Source organism: Salmo salar, chromosome 10, assembly GCF_965601325.2.
Source record: "Salmo salar chromosome 10, fSalSal1, whole genome shotgun sequence".
NCBI classification, from domain to species: Eukaryota; Metazoa; Chordata; class Actinopteri; order Salmoniformes; family Salmonidae; genus Salmo; species Salmo salar.
Genome location: NC_138300.1, coordinates 84,411,675 through 84,426,740, shown reverse-complemented (window position 1 = coordinate 84,426,740; position 15,066 = coordinate 84,411,675). Strand labels below are relative to the sequence as shown.

The 15,066-nt window shown below is 49.1% G+C and overlaps 1 protein-coding gene across 8 annotated transcripts in view; it reads right to left on the bottom strand.

The window, feature by feature from the left end:
• Positions 1-825: 825 nt before the first annotated feature.
• The window catches only part of akap13b (A-kinase anchoring protein 13b), a 97,418-nt gene continuing 83,177 nt past the window's right edge, over positions 826-15,066 (bottom strand). For 7 of the 8 annotated variants that reach the window (XM_014124440.3, XM_014124441.3, XM_014124445.3 and 4 more), the window contains 16 exons: positions 14,764-14,910; positions 14,272-14,525; positions 14,013-14,138; positions 13,696-13,813; positions 13,264-13,515; positions 12,968-13,044; positions 10,651-10,832; positions 10,122-10,204; positions 9,803-10,003; positions 6,045-6,209; positions 5,867-5,937; positions 5,258-5,302; positions 4,978-5,028; positions 4,385-4,849; positions 3,786-4,116; positions 826-3,652 (listed from right to left, as the gene is read on the bottom strand). In XM_014124440.3, coding sequence (XP_013979915.3) covers positions 3,594-3,652; positions 3,786-4,116; positions 4,385-4,849; positions 4,978-5,028; positions 5,258-5,302; positions 5,867-5,937; positions 6,045-6,209; positions 9,803-10,003; positions 10,122-10,204; positions 10,651-10,832; positions 12,968-13,044; positions 13,264-13,515; positions 13,696-13,813; positions 14,013-14,138; positions 14,272-14,525; positions 14,764-14,910 — 2,627 coding nt within the window. In that variant the 3' untranslated portion in view covers positions 826-3,593. The remainder of the gene's footprint in view (positions 3,653-3,785; positions 4,117-4,384; positions 4,850-4,977; positions 5,029-5,257; positions 5,303-5,866; positions 5,938-6,044; positions 6,210-9,802; positions 10,004-10,121; positions 10,205-10,650; positions 10,833-12,967; positions 13,045-13,263; positions 13,516-13,695; positions 13,814-14,012; positions 14,139-14,271; positions 14,526-14,763; positions 14,911-15,066) is intronic. The other variant, XM_014124442.3, reaches the window with a different exon arrangement.

Below are 15,066 nucleotides of genomic sequence, written 5' to 3'. Positions count from 1 at the left end.
TGCCAGAGAACGCTCATTACAGCCTAAGACAGCGGTCTGTAATCCTTATCCAAATACCATTATCAATCTGACTTTAAAAGTAAAATACGGATACCAATTTGGACAACATAAAATTCAGTAACACAGAAACTAAGAGTGGATAATGGGTTAGTTATACCACTGGTATTTTCATGAGTTTAAAAAGATATTTGGATGAAGTGTTCTTTTTATGACAAACTTGAGAAAAATTTGTGCACATTCTTCTGTCAAGACTTGGGATAAGATGAAGATTGGATCTGATTACAAACCATTTTCTTATCTTCTTCCCCTCCTCTTACCTGAAAGTCCTGTGTTCCTCCTCTGCGCAGTGCGGTATGGTGCAGGCCAGCTGGGCAGGGTCACTTGTCACAGACAAAGGCAGAGCTAGTCACGTCCAGAAGTGGGCTCTGCCACATCCTCTCCCACAGAATCCCTGCTGAAGCCACTCTCAGCCCAAAGAGCTAGCAGTGAGCTGGATGAAGAAGCATGCTACAGTGAGAAAAAACAGCATATTTCTATCTTGTCAATGGAGTGAAACACACCAGCTCAAAGACAGACAACGTCCCCCGCAAAGAGGAATGGCAGAGAGAGAGAGTAACAACAGGTGGCTAAATCAAACATACCCTCCGTACAGTTGGCATCAGTCAGTCAATTAAGGCCTACATTCACCCAATAACTGTGAAACACGATCCTGTCCTGACTGACTGGCCATTATGTGTGGTCCAGAGATACACCAAAGCCATTCTATTCTAGTACAAGCTATTAACACACGAAGACAAGGGGAGAAAATAGACACAGACACACATCTCAGTTGACAAACAATAATAGTTATTTATTAAGGGGAAAATGAATGTACATTTTATGCCTCCAAAACAGGGAGGACACTGATAAATAAAGCCTCATTATAAAAAGCTTCAATTGATCAAAAAATCCACAATCAATACTTTAAAAGTTTAATTTGTACATGACACGTATTTACATAATTGTTGCTTTGCCCTTTTTTTTCATTTTTTTTTTTTACATGGAATTCAGCAAGAAAATAAAAATTGTACCTTTTTAGTACAAACAACATATTACCTTAAAAGCACTGGTTTACAGTATCACTGTCAAACACACTCCAACCCCTCACAGATGCTGGTTAACAGTGCATTTCAATTTGAGCATAATATCTTTGCATTTGCCACAATGCGTCATGTACAACATTTCAGAGCTACCGTAGCACTGCTCCACTTCTATACCATACACGGCCATGACAGTTCATTCCTGGAGGAATATAAAGTGGTAGGATCTACTGTAGGTGCGTTCACACCTGTCAAAAGTGGAATCTGTCTATTAATGCAAGTCAGTGTGTGAATGAACCAATCAATCAAAATGCCAATGATCCCTTCCTATGCTTTCACTTTTCTAAAATCACTAAGCAAGGCCATAATACACCATGTTAACGTGATGATTCACGTTTTATATATATGACCAGGGGACGTTGATGTGAGATATCAAGATGACAAATGCCACAGAGTGAATAGTGGTGGGAAAATTGACAAAGCTCTATCTGATGGTCCAAAAAAAGGCAAGATTAGCCAAGGCAGAAAAAAATAAGCAGAACAGTGAGTTTAGTGATTAGCACCATATTTCAGTTTTACAGACAGTCAGGAGAGGGGATGGCCTTGCTGTGCTTTCGCTTTCAATTCTGCTCATTGGCAGAAAAGAGAAAGAACATATCTCTGCTGAAATATTAGGCTTTATGCAGCTCTGGTTATACGAATCAAAACCCGAAACTGGAGCGTGGATGGGGAAAAAAATCAATGAATAAAATCCAGGGACATTAATTATTCTGGACCATTTGAGAGGCACAAGAGAGTTTATGGCACCACAGTCCATCAATAGAAGAGCAGACTGCAGGGAAAATAGGGAAATATGGGGTTGTGTCCAGAGTAAAGGTTTGGTTTGGTTTTAATAAAAGAACAGCCTGTCCTGCAGGCTGATATATCAGTGTAATTCCAATGGGATTAACAAAGGGAATTGTTGGTCACGTCTAGATTAATATATTCCAATATCAGCATTCAAATATTACTAGGGGAAGAAAATCAGAATTTCGGTCCATTCTTGTGAGATAGCTATTCCTTAGTTTCGACTCAGTCTGGGTCATTTGAATGATTGTCACTCAATTTCAAGGAGTCTCTTCTCTTGTAACAGAGTGAATATCTAAAGTGCTCATCACCTTCAAACCGTGTGTGCCAGTATTGCATTGCAGTGATTGACAAATAAAATGGTTCACAAATTCAAGTGTGCAGTGGAGGAATACAACAACAAGTACCGCAAATGTTTCTTCTACCCATTCAGTCTGCTGGAACTGTAACAAGCAGTTTTCATCATTACATTCAATTGCAAAGTGGACAATTATCTCCCTTACACAGACTCTCTCTCTCTCTTCCTCATTTGTCTCTCTCTCTCTTTCTCTCCCTCTCTCTCATTTGTCTCTCTCTCTCTCATTTGTCTCTCTCTCTCTCTCTCTCTCTCTGAGACATGCTCATCTTTCTCTCCTCTGCTACAAGCTATTCCTTCTCTTTGCTTGTCTTCCATTTCTCCCAGACTCATTCATCCTCCTCTCATAACTCTGAGTCAGTCACGTTTCCTCTGCCCCGACCTCGAGTCGCTTTTCTTTAGAACTTCTAAAATGTTACCTTTTAGTCATTTATCGGACGCTCTTATCCAGAGCAACTTACAGTAGCAATTAGGGTTAAGTGCCTTGCTCAAGGGCAAAACAACAGATTTTTCCACCTAGGCAGCTCAGGGATTCAAACCAGCAACCTTTTGGTTACTGGCCCAATGCTCTTAACCACTAGGCTACCTGCCACCCATTTGAGTGATTACATTGCATAACTTCTGATGTAGAGTTGATGGGAGAAATTAGCCTCTGGTTCCTTACAGGCGGGAATGAAGCATTATGGGGCCCAGTGTTAAGCAATACCTTGACAAGTATGACAAGAAACACCCATCGTATAAGCTTGACTCACTCAACTGGAGTTGTTAAATAGTGTGTATGCTCTCTTTTGTCATTTTGGCTATTAGGGTATACTTGAATTTGCAAAATGCAGAACATTCTATAACAGGTCCCACGGCACCCGCAGATCTTCCCTTCAGATAGAAAATGAATGTTAGCTATTGTATACCTCATGAATGATAAAACTTCCTCTAGCCATGGTATAACTCCTGAAACTGTCCAAATCACATCTGAACACTATCAAAGCCAAGGCAACCAACCCATGCAAGCCAATCCAATCCATGCCACATCAGACTTGCAGAATCCTAATTCTGTTCATCCAAAAGTCACACCTCGACACTTCAGAATTGCAAATGGGAAGTGTCTGCATATTTCCCTAAAAATGGTCACAGGAAATGCTCTAGTTGTACTTCCTGTCCATGGCCATCCCCTTCAGGTCATTAGGTAGGGTACAGGATGTCAATGGGGTGCATATCTATCTTCCCATGCTAGTACTGAGTCTGGGCAGTCAGCTGATGCAGTCACTGTGATGCTGTGAGTGTGGGGCATTGTGGGATAGTGGAGGACCAAGGAATCAGCAGAAGAAGATCTCTCCATCGGCCTGAAGCTCTGTGACCCCAGTGTTCTGGGGATCTGTGGAGAAGAAAGATGGACGTATAATTTCGTTAGACTACACTGTAACAATATCCCTCAGTGTCTAGCATAGGCAAGTAGACTTTTACCATGGCTCTATTTTCCTTACAAAGATGTGTGCTGCTAGTTGTACCTGGCTGTGATTGCTGTCCCTTCCCCTTCTTCTTCTTCTTCTCCTTCTTGTCCTTGGTCTTGGCCAGCTGCATCAGGCGGTTGGGGATTTGGTTCTGGCCCTCTGTGCTGCTCTGGGCCTTAGAGCTGGCGTTGGAGGATGAGAAGGGGTTCAGGTTCTTCCCTTTCCTCTTGGAGCCCATCCTGAGGAAGGGGTCTTTGGTGGCGGGGGAGGAGGACAGCTCTGCCTCCCCTCCACCAGGCTCTTTATCCAGAGAGGTGGAACTCTGGAACTTCATGGACTCCTCTGAGGTGGAGGAGGCCGTCCGCTGGGTCCTGTGTGCCTGCTCTGCCTACCGATCAAATCAAACACCACGCAACGAGAAAAATAGTTAGCTTTAGGATTAGAAGCTCAGGCTTGAGCCCAGGTGGAGGTTAGGGTAAGCAGTAAGTAAAGGGTTATTCTAAGGGCATCACTAAATAATGTATGTGTAGTCATTTGTGGTAAAATGCTATTACATAATAGCAGTTACGTCATATCTGGAGCGCAGTAGTATAAGGTAGCAGACAGAGACCAATGAGCAGCACGGTGGGATTGCAGCGCCAACTGTTCTAGCTCACCTCAGCCTTTTTCATCTGCTCCACCATCTCAGCCTCCCGCCGCAGAGTCTCCCTGTCTCTGTCCAGCTTCCTCTGGGCGTCCCTCAGCCTCTCCAGATCCCTCTGGTACTCCTCCTTCCTCTTCTGCAGCTCCTGCCTCTCCTCCTCCAGCTGCCCGCGCCTCCTCAACGTCTCCTCGTCCTGCTCTTTCACCTGCGCCTCCCTGTCGCTCAGCCCCGACTCCCTCACCTCCCACTCCCTCTCCCTCCTCCTCCTCTCGTCGGCGTGGGCCGCCTGCTGGCGCTGCAGGTTGGCCACCTCCTGCCTCTGTTTCTCCAGGCTGCGCTGCTTCTCCTGCTCGATCAGGGAGTTGGGCCGCGATGAGGAGGAGGACAGGGAGGAGGTGGAGGAGTGGCGGGAGGCTGGCCGCTCAGCCAGAGCATGACGCTGGTCCTCGATGAAGGTGTCCTGCTGAACCACCACTGCCTGCAGAGCACACACGGGTGTAAACAGTTGTATCCCCTATACTAATGGATGGCTTGGGTGTCCGTGTGCTTTGTTAGCAGCTCTTTTTGGTCTAACCAGAGAGGAGATGTGAGGAAGAGTGTCTGTACCTGCAGCGTGTTGAGGAGATCATGGAGATGTGTGACACTATGGAGGACCTGCTATTAGTCAGGAAGAGAGAAGATAAAACACTTAGCTTCTGCATATGGTTACACAGTAGGTACATACACAATACAATACTTCCTATGAAATACCCTACTGCATAGCACTGTCCAGCAGAGACTAGAGAGGCGTGGGAGCAAGTAGTGATGCCTCTCTCACAGAGCCAGTTAGTCAGTCAGGGATGTACAGTATGCTGGACGTCTAACATAGCGTGGGAGTCAGACCTACCTCACTGTTCCTCTTGAGCAGCAGCAGTAGGTTGTTGTTGCCCCCCTGTGGAAGAAGACAAGCACAGCTGCAGTTAGTTACTGAGATATTAACAGCGCCACTGAGGCGAGGGGCCATGTTAATCACCTCCTCTGAGGAAGAGCTTGATCCCACCTGCCTGCCGGGGAGGCCTGGGCCTGAGCAGAGGAGATTATAGGCGTTCAAAGCACAGGGCTGCTCCCACACAGCCCAGCTCGGCCCAGGGGCATCACCTAGCCTAATGGAGCCTTAACGATATGGACTTCCTCAGCTTAGCTCAGACCTTAGACCTCAGTCCAGGGCCCAGGGCCGGCTGGGCTAATGTCTGTCTGTTAATGTCAGTGGTGGTGATGGGCAGAAGCAGGCCTACTGAGACACAGCTCAGTTTAAATCCCTCCTGATGGCGTGGGTTAGGAGAGTTAAAAAGAATGCAAAGTTCATGCACAAAGTGCACTGTGTGTGTGCGTGGTGTGTGTGTGTGGTGTGGTGTGGTATGTGTGTTGTGGTGGGTGTGTGTGTGCGTGCATCCTTTGCTGTGGCTCACACACACACACACACACATCTCTGAGCTGTCATAGTTACTTTAATTACCTTCTTCAACACACTGTCTGACTCAGTCCTCCGAAGGTCTAATGAGTCCTCCCCCTCTTCTTTCTCTCCGTCTGGAATGAAAAAGAGGACACCTTTAGCCCACAGCTACAGTTACTGACAGTCAGCTGCAGTACGACAGCCAGTCAGGGAACATCGGGAGAGAGGGGGGTGTTCTTACTCTTAGAGATGTTCATCTGGTGGCTGTCGAAGCCTCCGAAGGTCTCAGCGCGACGAGGCAGACAAACCGGCCCCACACTGCCTCCTGATGCATCCTGGGTACTGGATACCTGCTGCCCCACGGCCCCACCCAGACTGCCATTCACCAGCACATGGAGAGTCTCCACTGAAACACACACACACACAAACCACACCCGTGAAGATAGGTCCTGCGCTCTGGTGTAGAGGGCCACAGAGATCATTGCGGCGTGGTTTGCATTTTTCATGCTGAGGGCGGGAGAGGGCAGGCGGTCAGACAACTGCGGGATTAATACTTTTTTTTTGGAGCAGAATATTTGGAAACGATACTTTCCTCTCCTAGTGTGGCGTGTGAGATCAAGTGTGCCTAGTATATGTGTGGTCTCAATGAAATAGAGTAGGCTGCCTATGCATGGGCAGAGAATCACACAGCGGTTATCTTTCCAAGGAAATGAACTTAACTATGATTAGGCTCAAACAAAGTGAGTCGAGCTGCAGTCAAGACATTTGATCATCCAATCCATGTGGTTTTTCTGCAAGTGGGAGGACCATGTTAGGATTTTTGTAAGATGTTCTCAAGACATTTGTTTTACCAGTCGTCAGGACATCAAACCATTAGAAGTAAAGTAATGGTATGGTGGTTTTAAAGTAAATAGTAGGCTGTTCATCTAAAATATAAGGAAATCAGTTCATCTGACTATTCGCTAATCATTGATTTCATTTACTTATTTCAGCAATTTGAGTTTTTCTTGAGTGTATCTGGTATTTTGGTATTTTATTAGGATCCCCATTAGCGGCTGTGAAATCAGTAGCTATTCTTCCTGGGGTCCATAGAAAACATGAAATAATACAGAACATTAATAGACAAGAACAGCTCAGGAGGAGCTGTGCGCAAAGCATGCATATGGGCTACCATGCATATGGGCTACCATGCATATGGGCTATCATGCATATGGGCTACCATGCATATGGGCTACCATGCATATGGGCTACCATGCATATGGGCGACCATGCATATGGGCTACCATGCATATGGGCTACCATGCATATGGGCTACCATGCATATGGGCTACCATGCATATGGGCGACCATGCATATGGGCTACCATGCATATGGGCTACCATGCATATGGGCGACCATGCATATGGGCTATCATGGTGAAGGAGTGTTGAGTCTTTTCAATAAATACTGGTTACGCATTTCCTTGTCTCTGCCTGCAAATCGGTAGGCTATATCAAAATATGCAAAACGTAGCTCAAGACAAAGCACTAGTGTCCCTCCCTTATCAGTCTTGCTGCTTAAAGTTCAGTAGCCGTACAGTACATGTGAGATCTGGTGCGCGTGTGGTCTCAATGAAATAGCCTAGAGTAGGCTATAGCCTATGCATGGGTGGAGAAGCACAGGGCAGTTATCTTTCCAAGGACATTAACTTCCTAAATATGATTAGCCTATAGTTTACTACATTGCCTAGACATACATATTAATAACCCACATTTGTCCCCGTCTGAAAATCACTCGGCTCCTAAAAGGTAGGCTATAAGACGTAGCTCAAGAGAAAGTGCAAGTTTCCACTCTCTCTCCAAATCTATGCCTAGCCTATTGGCTGATATAACCCAGTAATACCGATAGTCTAATATAATAGGGCACGTGAGAATCTCTGGTAATTTAACCTATTTCTTTGGTTATTTTTCCACATTTTGTTTTTGCATATTTGTATATATTTTATATATATTTTGCCATGGCTGGCAAGTGAGCTGCGTCACATACGCCAAAAATAACATTGCGAGACAGAGGTTGGGTTCGCGACAAGTTCTTGCGGGAGCGGGTGGGAGTTGGACAGAAACCCAGCAGGAGGGAGCGGGTGGGAGTTGGACAGAAACCCAGCAGGAGGGAGCGTGTGGGAGTTGGACAGAACCCAGCAGGAGGGAGCGGGTGGGAGTTGGACAGAAAGCCAGCAGGAGGGAGCGGGTGGGAGTTGGACAGAAACCGCGGGGGGCGGGGGGAGGGCAGCCGCAGGGGGAGCGGGTGGGAGTTGGACAGAAACCCAGCAGGAGGGAGCGGGTGGGAGTTGGACAGAAAGCCAGCAGGAGGGAGCGGGTGGGAGTTGGACAGAAAGCCAGCAGGAGGGAGCGGGTGGGAGTTGGACAGAAACCGCGGGGGGCGGGGGGAGGGCAGCCGCAGGGGGAGCGGGTGGGAGTTGGACAGAAAGCCAGCAGGAGGGAGCGGGTGGGAGTTGGACAGAAAGCCAGCAGGAGGGAGCGGGTGGGAGTGGCGGCCGCGGGGGGCGGGTGGGAGGGCAGAAAGCCAGCAGGAGGGAGCGGGTGGGAGTTGGACAGAAGCCAGCGGGGGCGGGGGGGGGCAGGCCAGCGGAGGGAGCGGGTGGGAGTTGGACAGAAAGCCAGCAGGAGGGAGCGGGTGGGAGTTGGACAGAAAGCCAGCAGGAGGGAGCGGGTGGGAGTTGGACAGAAACCCAGCAGGAGGGAGCGGGTGGGAGTTGGACAGAAACCCGCGGGGGCGGGGGGAGGGCAGCCCGCAGGGGGAGCGGGTGGGAGTTGGACAGAAACCCAGCAGGAGGGAGCGGGTGGGAGTTGGACAGAAACCCAGCAGGAGGGAGCGGGTGGGAGTTGGACAGAAACCCAGCAGGAGGGAGCGGGTGGGAGTTGGACAGAAAGCCAGCAGGAGGGAGCGGGTGGGAGTTGGACAGAAAGCCAGCAGGAGGGAGCGGGTGGGAGTTGGACAGAAACCCAGCAGGAGGGAGCGGGTGGGAGTTGGACAGAAAGCCAGCAGGAGGGAGCGGGTGGGAGTTGGACAGAAACCCAGCAGGAGGGAGCGGGTGGGAGTTGGACAGAAAGTCAGCAGGAGGGAGCGGGTGGGAGTTGGACAGAAAGCCAGCAGGAGGGAGCGGGTGGGAGTTGGACAGAAACCCAGCAGGAGGGAGCGGGTGGGAGTTGGACAGAAAGCCAGCAGGAGGGAGCGGGTGGGAGTTGGACAGAAAGCCAGCAGGAGGGAGCGGGCGGTGCGGTATGAAACGCTGTGGGTGCTGCAGATGAAATCAGTCCCGCGCAGACCTCTACTCTGGTGCTGTATTCTTGCAGTGCCGTGACATAAAATCATTCACAGTTATGTGTTGTTTATCATTGCTATTTGCCAGGTCATGTGACCATTCCCTGGTTACATGTACGCACCCACATACACGCGCACACACATCGTACTGTACGATTTCAGTAAAGACTACTAGGCACACCACTCTATCAGCTTACGCAACCTGGTCAGACCTACATAAACTGGGTTACCAAGGGAGGAGAAAAGGAGAAAAACATCAATATCTGGCCCATTACTCAACCTGCAGCATTAAAGCAATCCATTTGTTTTCTTTCTACACAGCTGAATCAGATTACACTTATGCATTGATTCCATCCCTGTCTACAGAGGAAAAACAAGGATATAAATAACTATGACAAGTAACCATATATCACTCTGACTTAGGTCAAAAACGTGTTTTCAGCAGTATTCTGTAACCGCTCTGCCCTGGTCTTTCAGCTGCTACTGGCATTATATTATATAAAGGGGATTTTCAGGTAATTCCCTGATTACTTCTGATTGGTTCTATGTGTCTTCACGGGGAAATCACAGTTTGGGCCATGTGACCAAGTAATTCAATAGGTCACCACTGATTGGATAAAGGGTCACCTGTGTTGTGTGTGTGGTCTCTGGGCCCCCGACTGTCCACCCTTGACTCACCTTCCCTCAGGGCCTCCTTCATGATGGGCTCGCCCTTGGTGATGTAGTCTGGGGTGGCTCTGAACAGCATCTTGGTCCTGATGGACTGGGCTGGGCTGGTCTCCTCCGCCAGGCCGCTGCCCCCCTCACACATGTCCCTGAACACCTTCACCTTCTCCTCCAACAGACACACGATCTGCTCGTCCTTCTTCCTCAGCAGCTCTGAGAGGAACAAGATAGAGAGACCCACTGTGGTTATTACCCGTCTTTCACACCACTGACCACCGCTCGTCATATTCTGGGACAAATGGTTAGCAGAACCAAAGAGAACAGGTTTTACCTCTCATCTCCCGCGCTTTGGTCTCCAGCAGTCTCTTGTCTTCCTCTGTCTCACTGGGGATTCCCTCGTCGTCATCCTTCTCTCTGTTCACATACACAATCAGTTATCAAACTATTTACACTGCATGTAAAAAAAACGACCTAAAAAAACAATTTTTTTGTGAACTAACACCCACGTCTTTACTTTTTTCCCTACTAGCACTGACTTTGCTGATAGCTTCTTTATTGAGGAGAAATGTACTTAGAATGACTGTGATATGTGGTTCTGCCACCTAGCTATCTTAAGATGAATGCACTTACAGTAATTCACTCTGGATAAGAGCATCTGCTAAATGATTAAAATGTCAATGTAAATGTAGTGTCAAGCTAATATGCTCTATACAGTATCTGTGGATATACAATGTGTATGTTTCCATATACATAGAATGACATATTAAAAAATAATAGAATTGCTGTGGTCTGAGGAGCTTCTCCCATTCAACTATTTCTATATCTATATATCTATGTGTGTTCCTGTCTAACTGACTCACATGGAGTGCATGGCGTCCTGTATGAGCTGCATCCAGGTGTTGCGTTCCTCCTTGGTGCTGGCCAATACCTCCACCATCTCTGGCTTCTCTATGCCCGCTGTGATCAGGAACAGACCCCTCTCCTCGTTAGCCACCTCCCGCACAATCAGCTTCTGCAGGGAGATCACCGTCGACCGCTGGTCCTGAGGGATGGGAGAGAGGGGGTGGAGGGGAAAGACAGAGGGAGGAATGGAGGGAGAGGCGGGAAGAGAGAGAGGGGGTGGAGGGGAAAGACAGAGGGAGGAATGGAGGGAGAGGCGGGAAGAGAGAGAGGGGGTGGAGGGGAAAGACAGAGGGAGGAATGGAGGGAGAGGCGGGAAGAGAGAGAGGGGGTGGAGGGGAAAGACAGAGGGAGGAATGGAGGGAGAGGCAGGAAGAGAGAGAGGGGGTGGAGGGGAAAGACAGAGGCGGGAAGAGAGAGAGGGGGTGGAGGGGAAAGACAGAGGGAGGAATGGAGGGAGAGGCAGGAAGAGAGAGAGGGGGTGGAGGGGAAAGACAGAGGGAGGAATGGAGGGAGAGGCGGGAAGAGAGAGAGGGGTGGAGGGGAAAGACAGAGGGAGGAATGGAGGGAGAGGCAGGAAGAGAGAGAGGGGGTGGAGGGGAAAGACAGAGGAAGGAATGGAGGGAGAGGCGGGAAGAGAGAGAGGGGGTGGAGGGGAAAGACAGAGGGAGGAATGGAGGGAGAGGTGGGAAGAGAGAGAGGGGGTGGAGGGGAAAGACAGAGGGAGGAATGGAGGGAGAGGTGGGAAGAGAGAGAGGGGGTGGAGGGGAAAGACAGAGGGAGGAATGGAGGGAGAGGTGGGAAGAGAGAGAGGGGGTGGAGGGGAAAGACAGAGGGAGGAATGGAGGGAGAGGTGGGAAGAGAGAGAGGGGTGGAGGGGAAAGACAGAGGGAGGAATGGAGGGAGAGGTGGGAAGAGAGAGAGGGGGTGGAGGGGAAAGACAGAGGGAGGAATGGAGGGAGAGGCGGGAAGAGAGAGAGGGGGTGGAGGGGAAAGACAGAGGGAGGAATGGAGGGAGAGGCGGGAAGAGAGAGAGGGGTGGAGGGGAAAGACAGAGGGAGGAATGGAGGGAGAGGCAGGAAGAGAGAGAGGGGGTGGAGGGGAAAGACAGAGGAAGGAATGGAGGGAGAGGCGGGAAGAGAGAGAGGGGGTGGAGGGGAAAGACAGAGGAAGGAATGGAGGGAGAGGTGGGAAGAGAGAGAGGGGTGGAGGGGAAAGACAGAGGGAGGAATGGAGGGAGAGGCGGGAAGAGAGAGAGGGGGTGGAGGGGAAAGACAGAGGGAGGAATGGAGGGAGAGGCGGGAAGAGAGAGAGGGGGTGGAGGGGAAAGACAGAGGGAGGAATGGAGGGAGAGGTGGGAAGAGAGAGAGGGGGTGGAGGGGAAAGACAGAGGGAGGAATGGAGGGAGAGGCGGGAAGAGAGAGAGGGGGTGGAGGGGAAAGACAGAGGGAGGAATGGAGGGAGAGGTGGGAAGAGAGAGAGGGGGTGGAGGGGAAAGACAGAGGGAGGAATGGAGGGAGAGGTGGGAAGAGAGAGAGGGGGTGGAGGGGAAAGACAGAGGGAGGAATGGAGGGAGAGGTGGGAAGAGAGAGAGGGGGTGGAGGGGAAAGACAGAGGGAGGAATGGAGGGAGAGGCGGGAAGAGAGAGAGGGGGTGGAGGGGAAAGACAGAGGGAGGAATGGAGGGAGAGGTGGGAAGAGAGAGAGGGGGTGGAGGGGAAAGACAGAGGGAGGAATGGAGGGAGAGGTGGGAAGAGAGAGAGGGGGTGGAGGGGAAAGACAGAGGGAGGAATGGAGGGAGAGGCGGGAAGAGAGAGAGGGAAGGAGAGAGGTGAAAGGATGTTTAGACCAGATTTCTATTGAAGGATGTATAGACCAGTGGGAGGTTTCTATGGAAGCTACTTTGGGGAAATGCAATGTTTAGCCCAAGGAAAAGGGAACTGAATGAAAACTCCAATCTCCACTAAATGATTTTAAAAACTGCAGGATAGCAAAATTCTGCCAAGAGTGTAACCATGCCAATGTTACTGGTTCATTAAAACGTGCATCTACCATACAATAGCCTTGTGTGCCAGTCTTACACAATATAGCTGGAAAAACATAGATATACCTGTATTGTAACAGCAGAGCAAGCTTATCTTTCAGTAAACTAATACTTGATAGCTCTGTATTGTAAAAAACATGTTTTTTTTATGAATTCTTAGAGGGCATGGCTCTTTATACTACAGAGTGTGGCACCATAGGGAACAATGTGCTGGGGATAACAAACATAACATACCAGTGAGGCAAAGACATATTTCTGGTCTTTCTCCTGCAGGAACACAAACACGTCAGACAGCAGCATGGCCTGGACATCTGTGGAAAATAACAGTCACGATCAGTGGAGGAGAGAAGGGGTTGAGAGGGAGGGGAAGTAGAGAGAGGGAGAGAAGGGCAAGAAAAATATAGAAAGAGAGGGGGAGAGAGGAGAGGATGAGAAAGAGAGGAGATGGAGAAAGAGAAACAGATTGAGAGGATAGACAGGAGAGAGCAAGAAAGAGAGTGAGACAGTGATAAATGAGGCCGGTGCCGTACCCTTTAGCCTGCCTGCAGAGTTCTTGAGCTGCAGCGGTCCATCATGCAGCAGCCGCCTGCCTCTCACCAGGTCCTCCCGTGCAAACATCTGGCCGCTCTTCATCCTCTGAATGGACTTGCTGTCCGTACGACTGTACACCTCTTTTAACCGTTTCTTCTTGTCGTGTTCGTTCACCTTGCTGTCCACTGCATTTAGAATCTCCTTCACCAGCCTCAGAGCCTGGGTTATATCGTCATGGTCCTCCTCGTTCTCTGCACATGTCAAACATCAGCATGTCACCTCAATGCATATCGTCCAGAGGTCAAGACTTCCCAACAATCTCCACCGCGGTTCTTTCTGCTACCAAGTGCCATTCAAAGCATACAGAATAAGAATATATAACAGTACTCAGTAAAGGTGTAGTTATAAGTCTCACAGGCGGTGTCTCTCACCTTTTGTGTGCTGCAGTATCCTCTGTAGTAACACAGGGTACTTGGTTATTCGCTGTGTCACTAATAAGATGCACTCTGGGATGCCTAGTCTTCGGACGATTGTGCTGCTCATCTTTTTCTGAAAAACAAATAAAACAGAGATACTCATATAGTGCTTCATACAATGTCTTAATGACGACTTTAGCAGATGTCAATGTGGGTTTAAATGCAAAAGAAAAATCACAACAGAGTGTTGGCACCCCCTGGTGGAGAGAGGGATTATTTTCCATACATTATAATGGTAAGACTAGGATGGGTAAACAATGCTGACACCATACCTTGATAAAGGCTTGGAAGCGTTTGTCTTTGGTGTGAAGCTCCTTATAGAAGTTGACCGCCTCGTTGTGGCGGCTGCAGAATTTCCCATAGACTTTCTTCATGCGGTCGGCATTGGGACCTGAGAACTGAACACCACACAAGAAAATCCTGTGAGATTACTACCAACAAACCGATTCGCCTAATAATCAACATTTCTACAACATTCCCACAACATTTCCACAACGTTCTCTAAACCCCCCGAGTCTCCCCCATGCTGACCTGTGAGACGAGCACGTCTCCTATCTTGCGGATGAGGAAGCTGCCGTCGTCCCGGCCCTCGATGGAGGATTTCCGCTTGAGTTCCAGGAGGTGTGCGAAGAAGTGTGTGTGTAGTTCCAGGAGTTCGTCCAGCATGGGGAACACTCGCTCCACCAGCTGGGTATCCAGCTGCACCTCCTTCTGCAGGCCCTTACTGTACACCTCAGACATGATCCTCAGCGTCCGCACGTGGTGCATCTCTGTCTGCACCAGCTCTGGAGAGGGGCATGAGGGGAATGGTTCTAGTATTATTAAAAGGATATATGGTTAAAGATGAGGGGTTATAGAGTGAATTCCCAATGAACAGCACCCTACGATTGCGTTTGTACTGAGTGACCGATATCCTAACCCGCAATACTGATGATATGATAACATCTCAAATAAATTGCGTGAACGAAACAAAGTATATCCCAGTGAGATGGCATGAGTGGTAGCGCGACAGTGTCCTCCTACCGTAGATAACGTCCTGTCTCTTGACCACCTCCTTCTTGAGCCCCTTCACATACTTCTTGTCCACAGTGAAGGTCCAGGAGTCCGCCTCCAGATCCTTAGACTCCGCCTCAAACTCCCCCATCAGCTGGCTGTCCATCATTTCAGTCCCTACGGCAACAGACAGGAGCACATGAGGGCTTGCTGTACCGTATACACCGTGAGCAGACGAGCACGCTCCTACACATACACTGTTCATTATTGAGCGAGGATCAATACAATACATTAAAACATTGAAATAAAACAGGCAATGATGGGGGAACATGA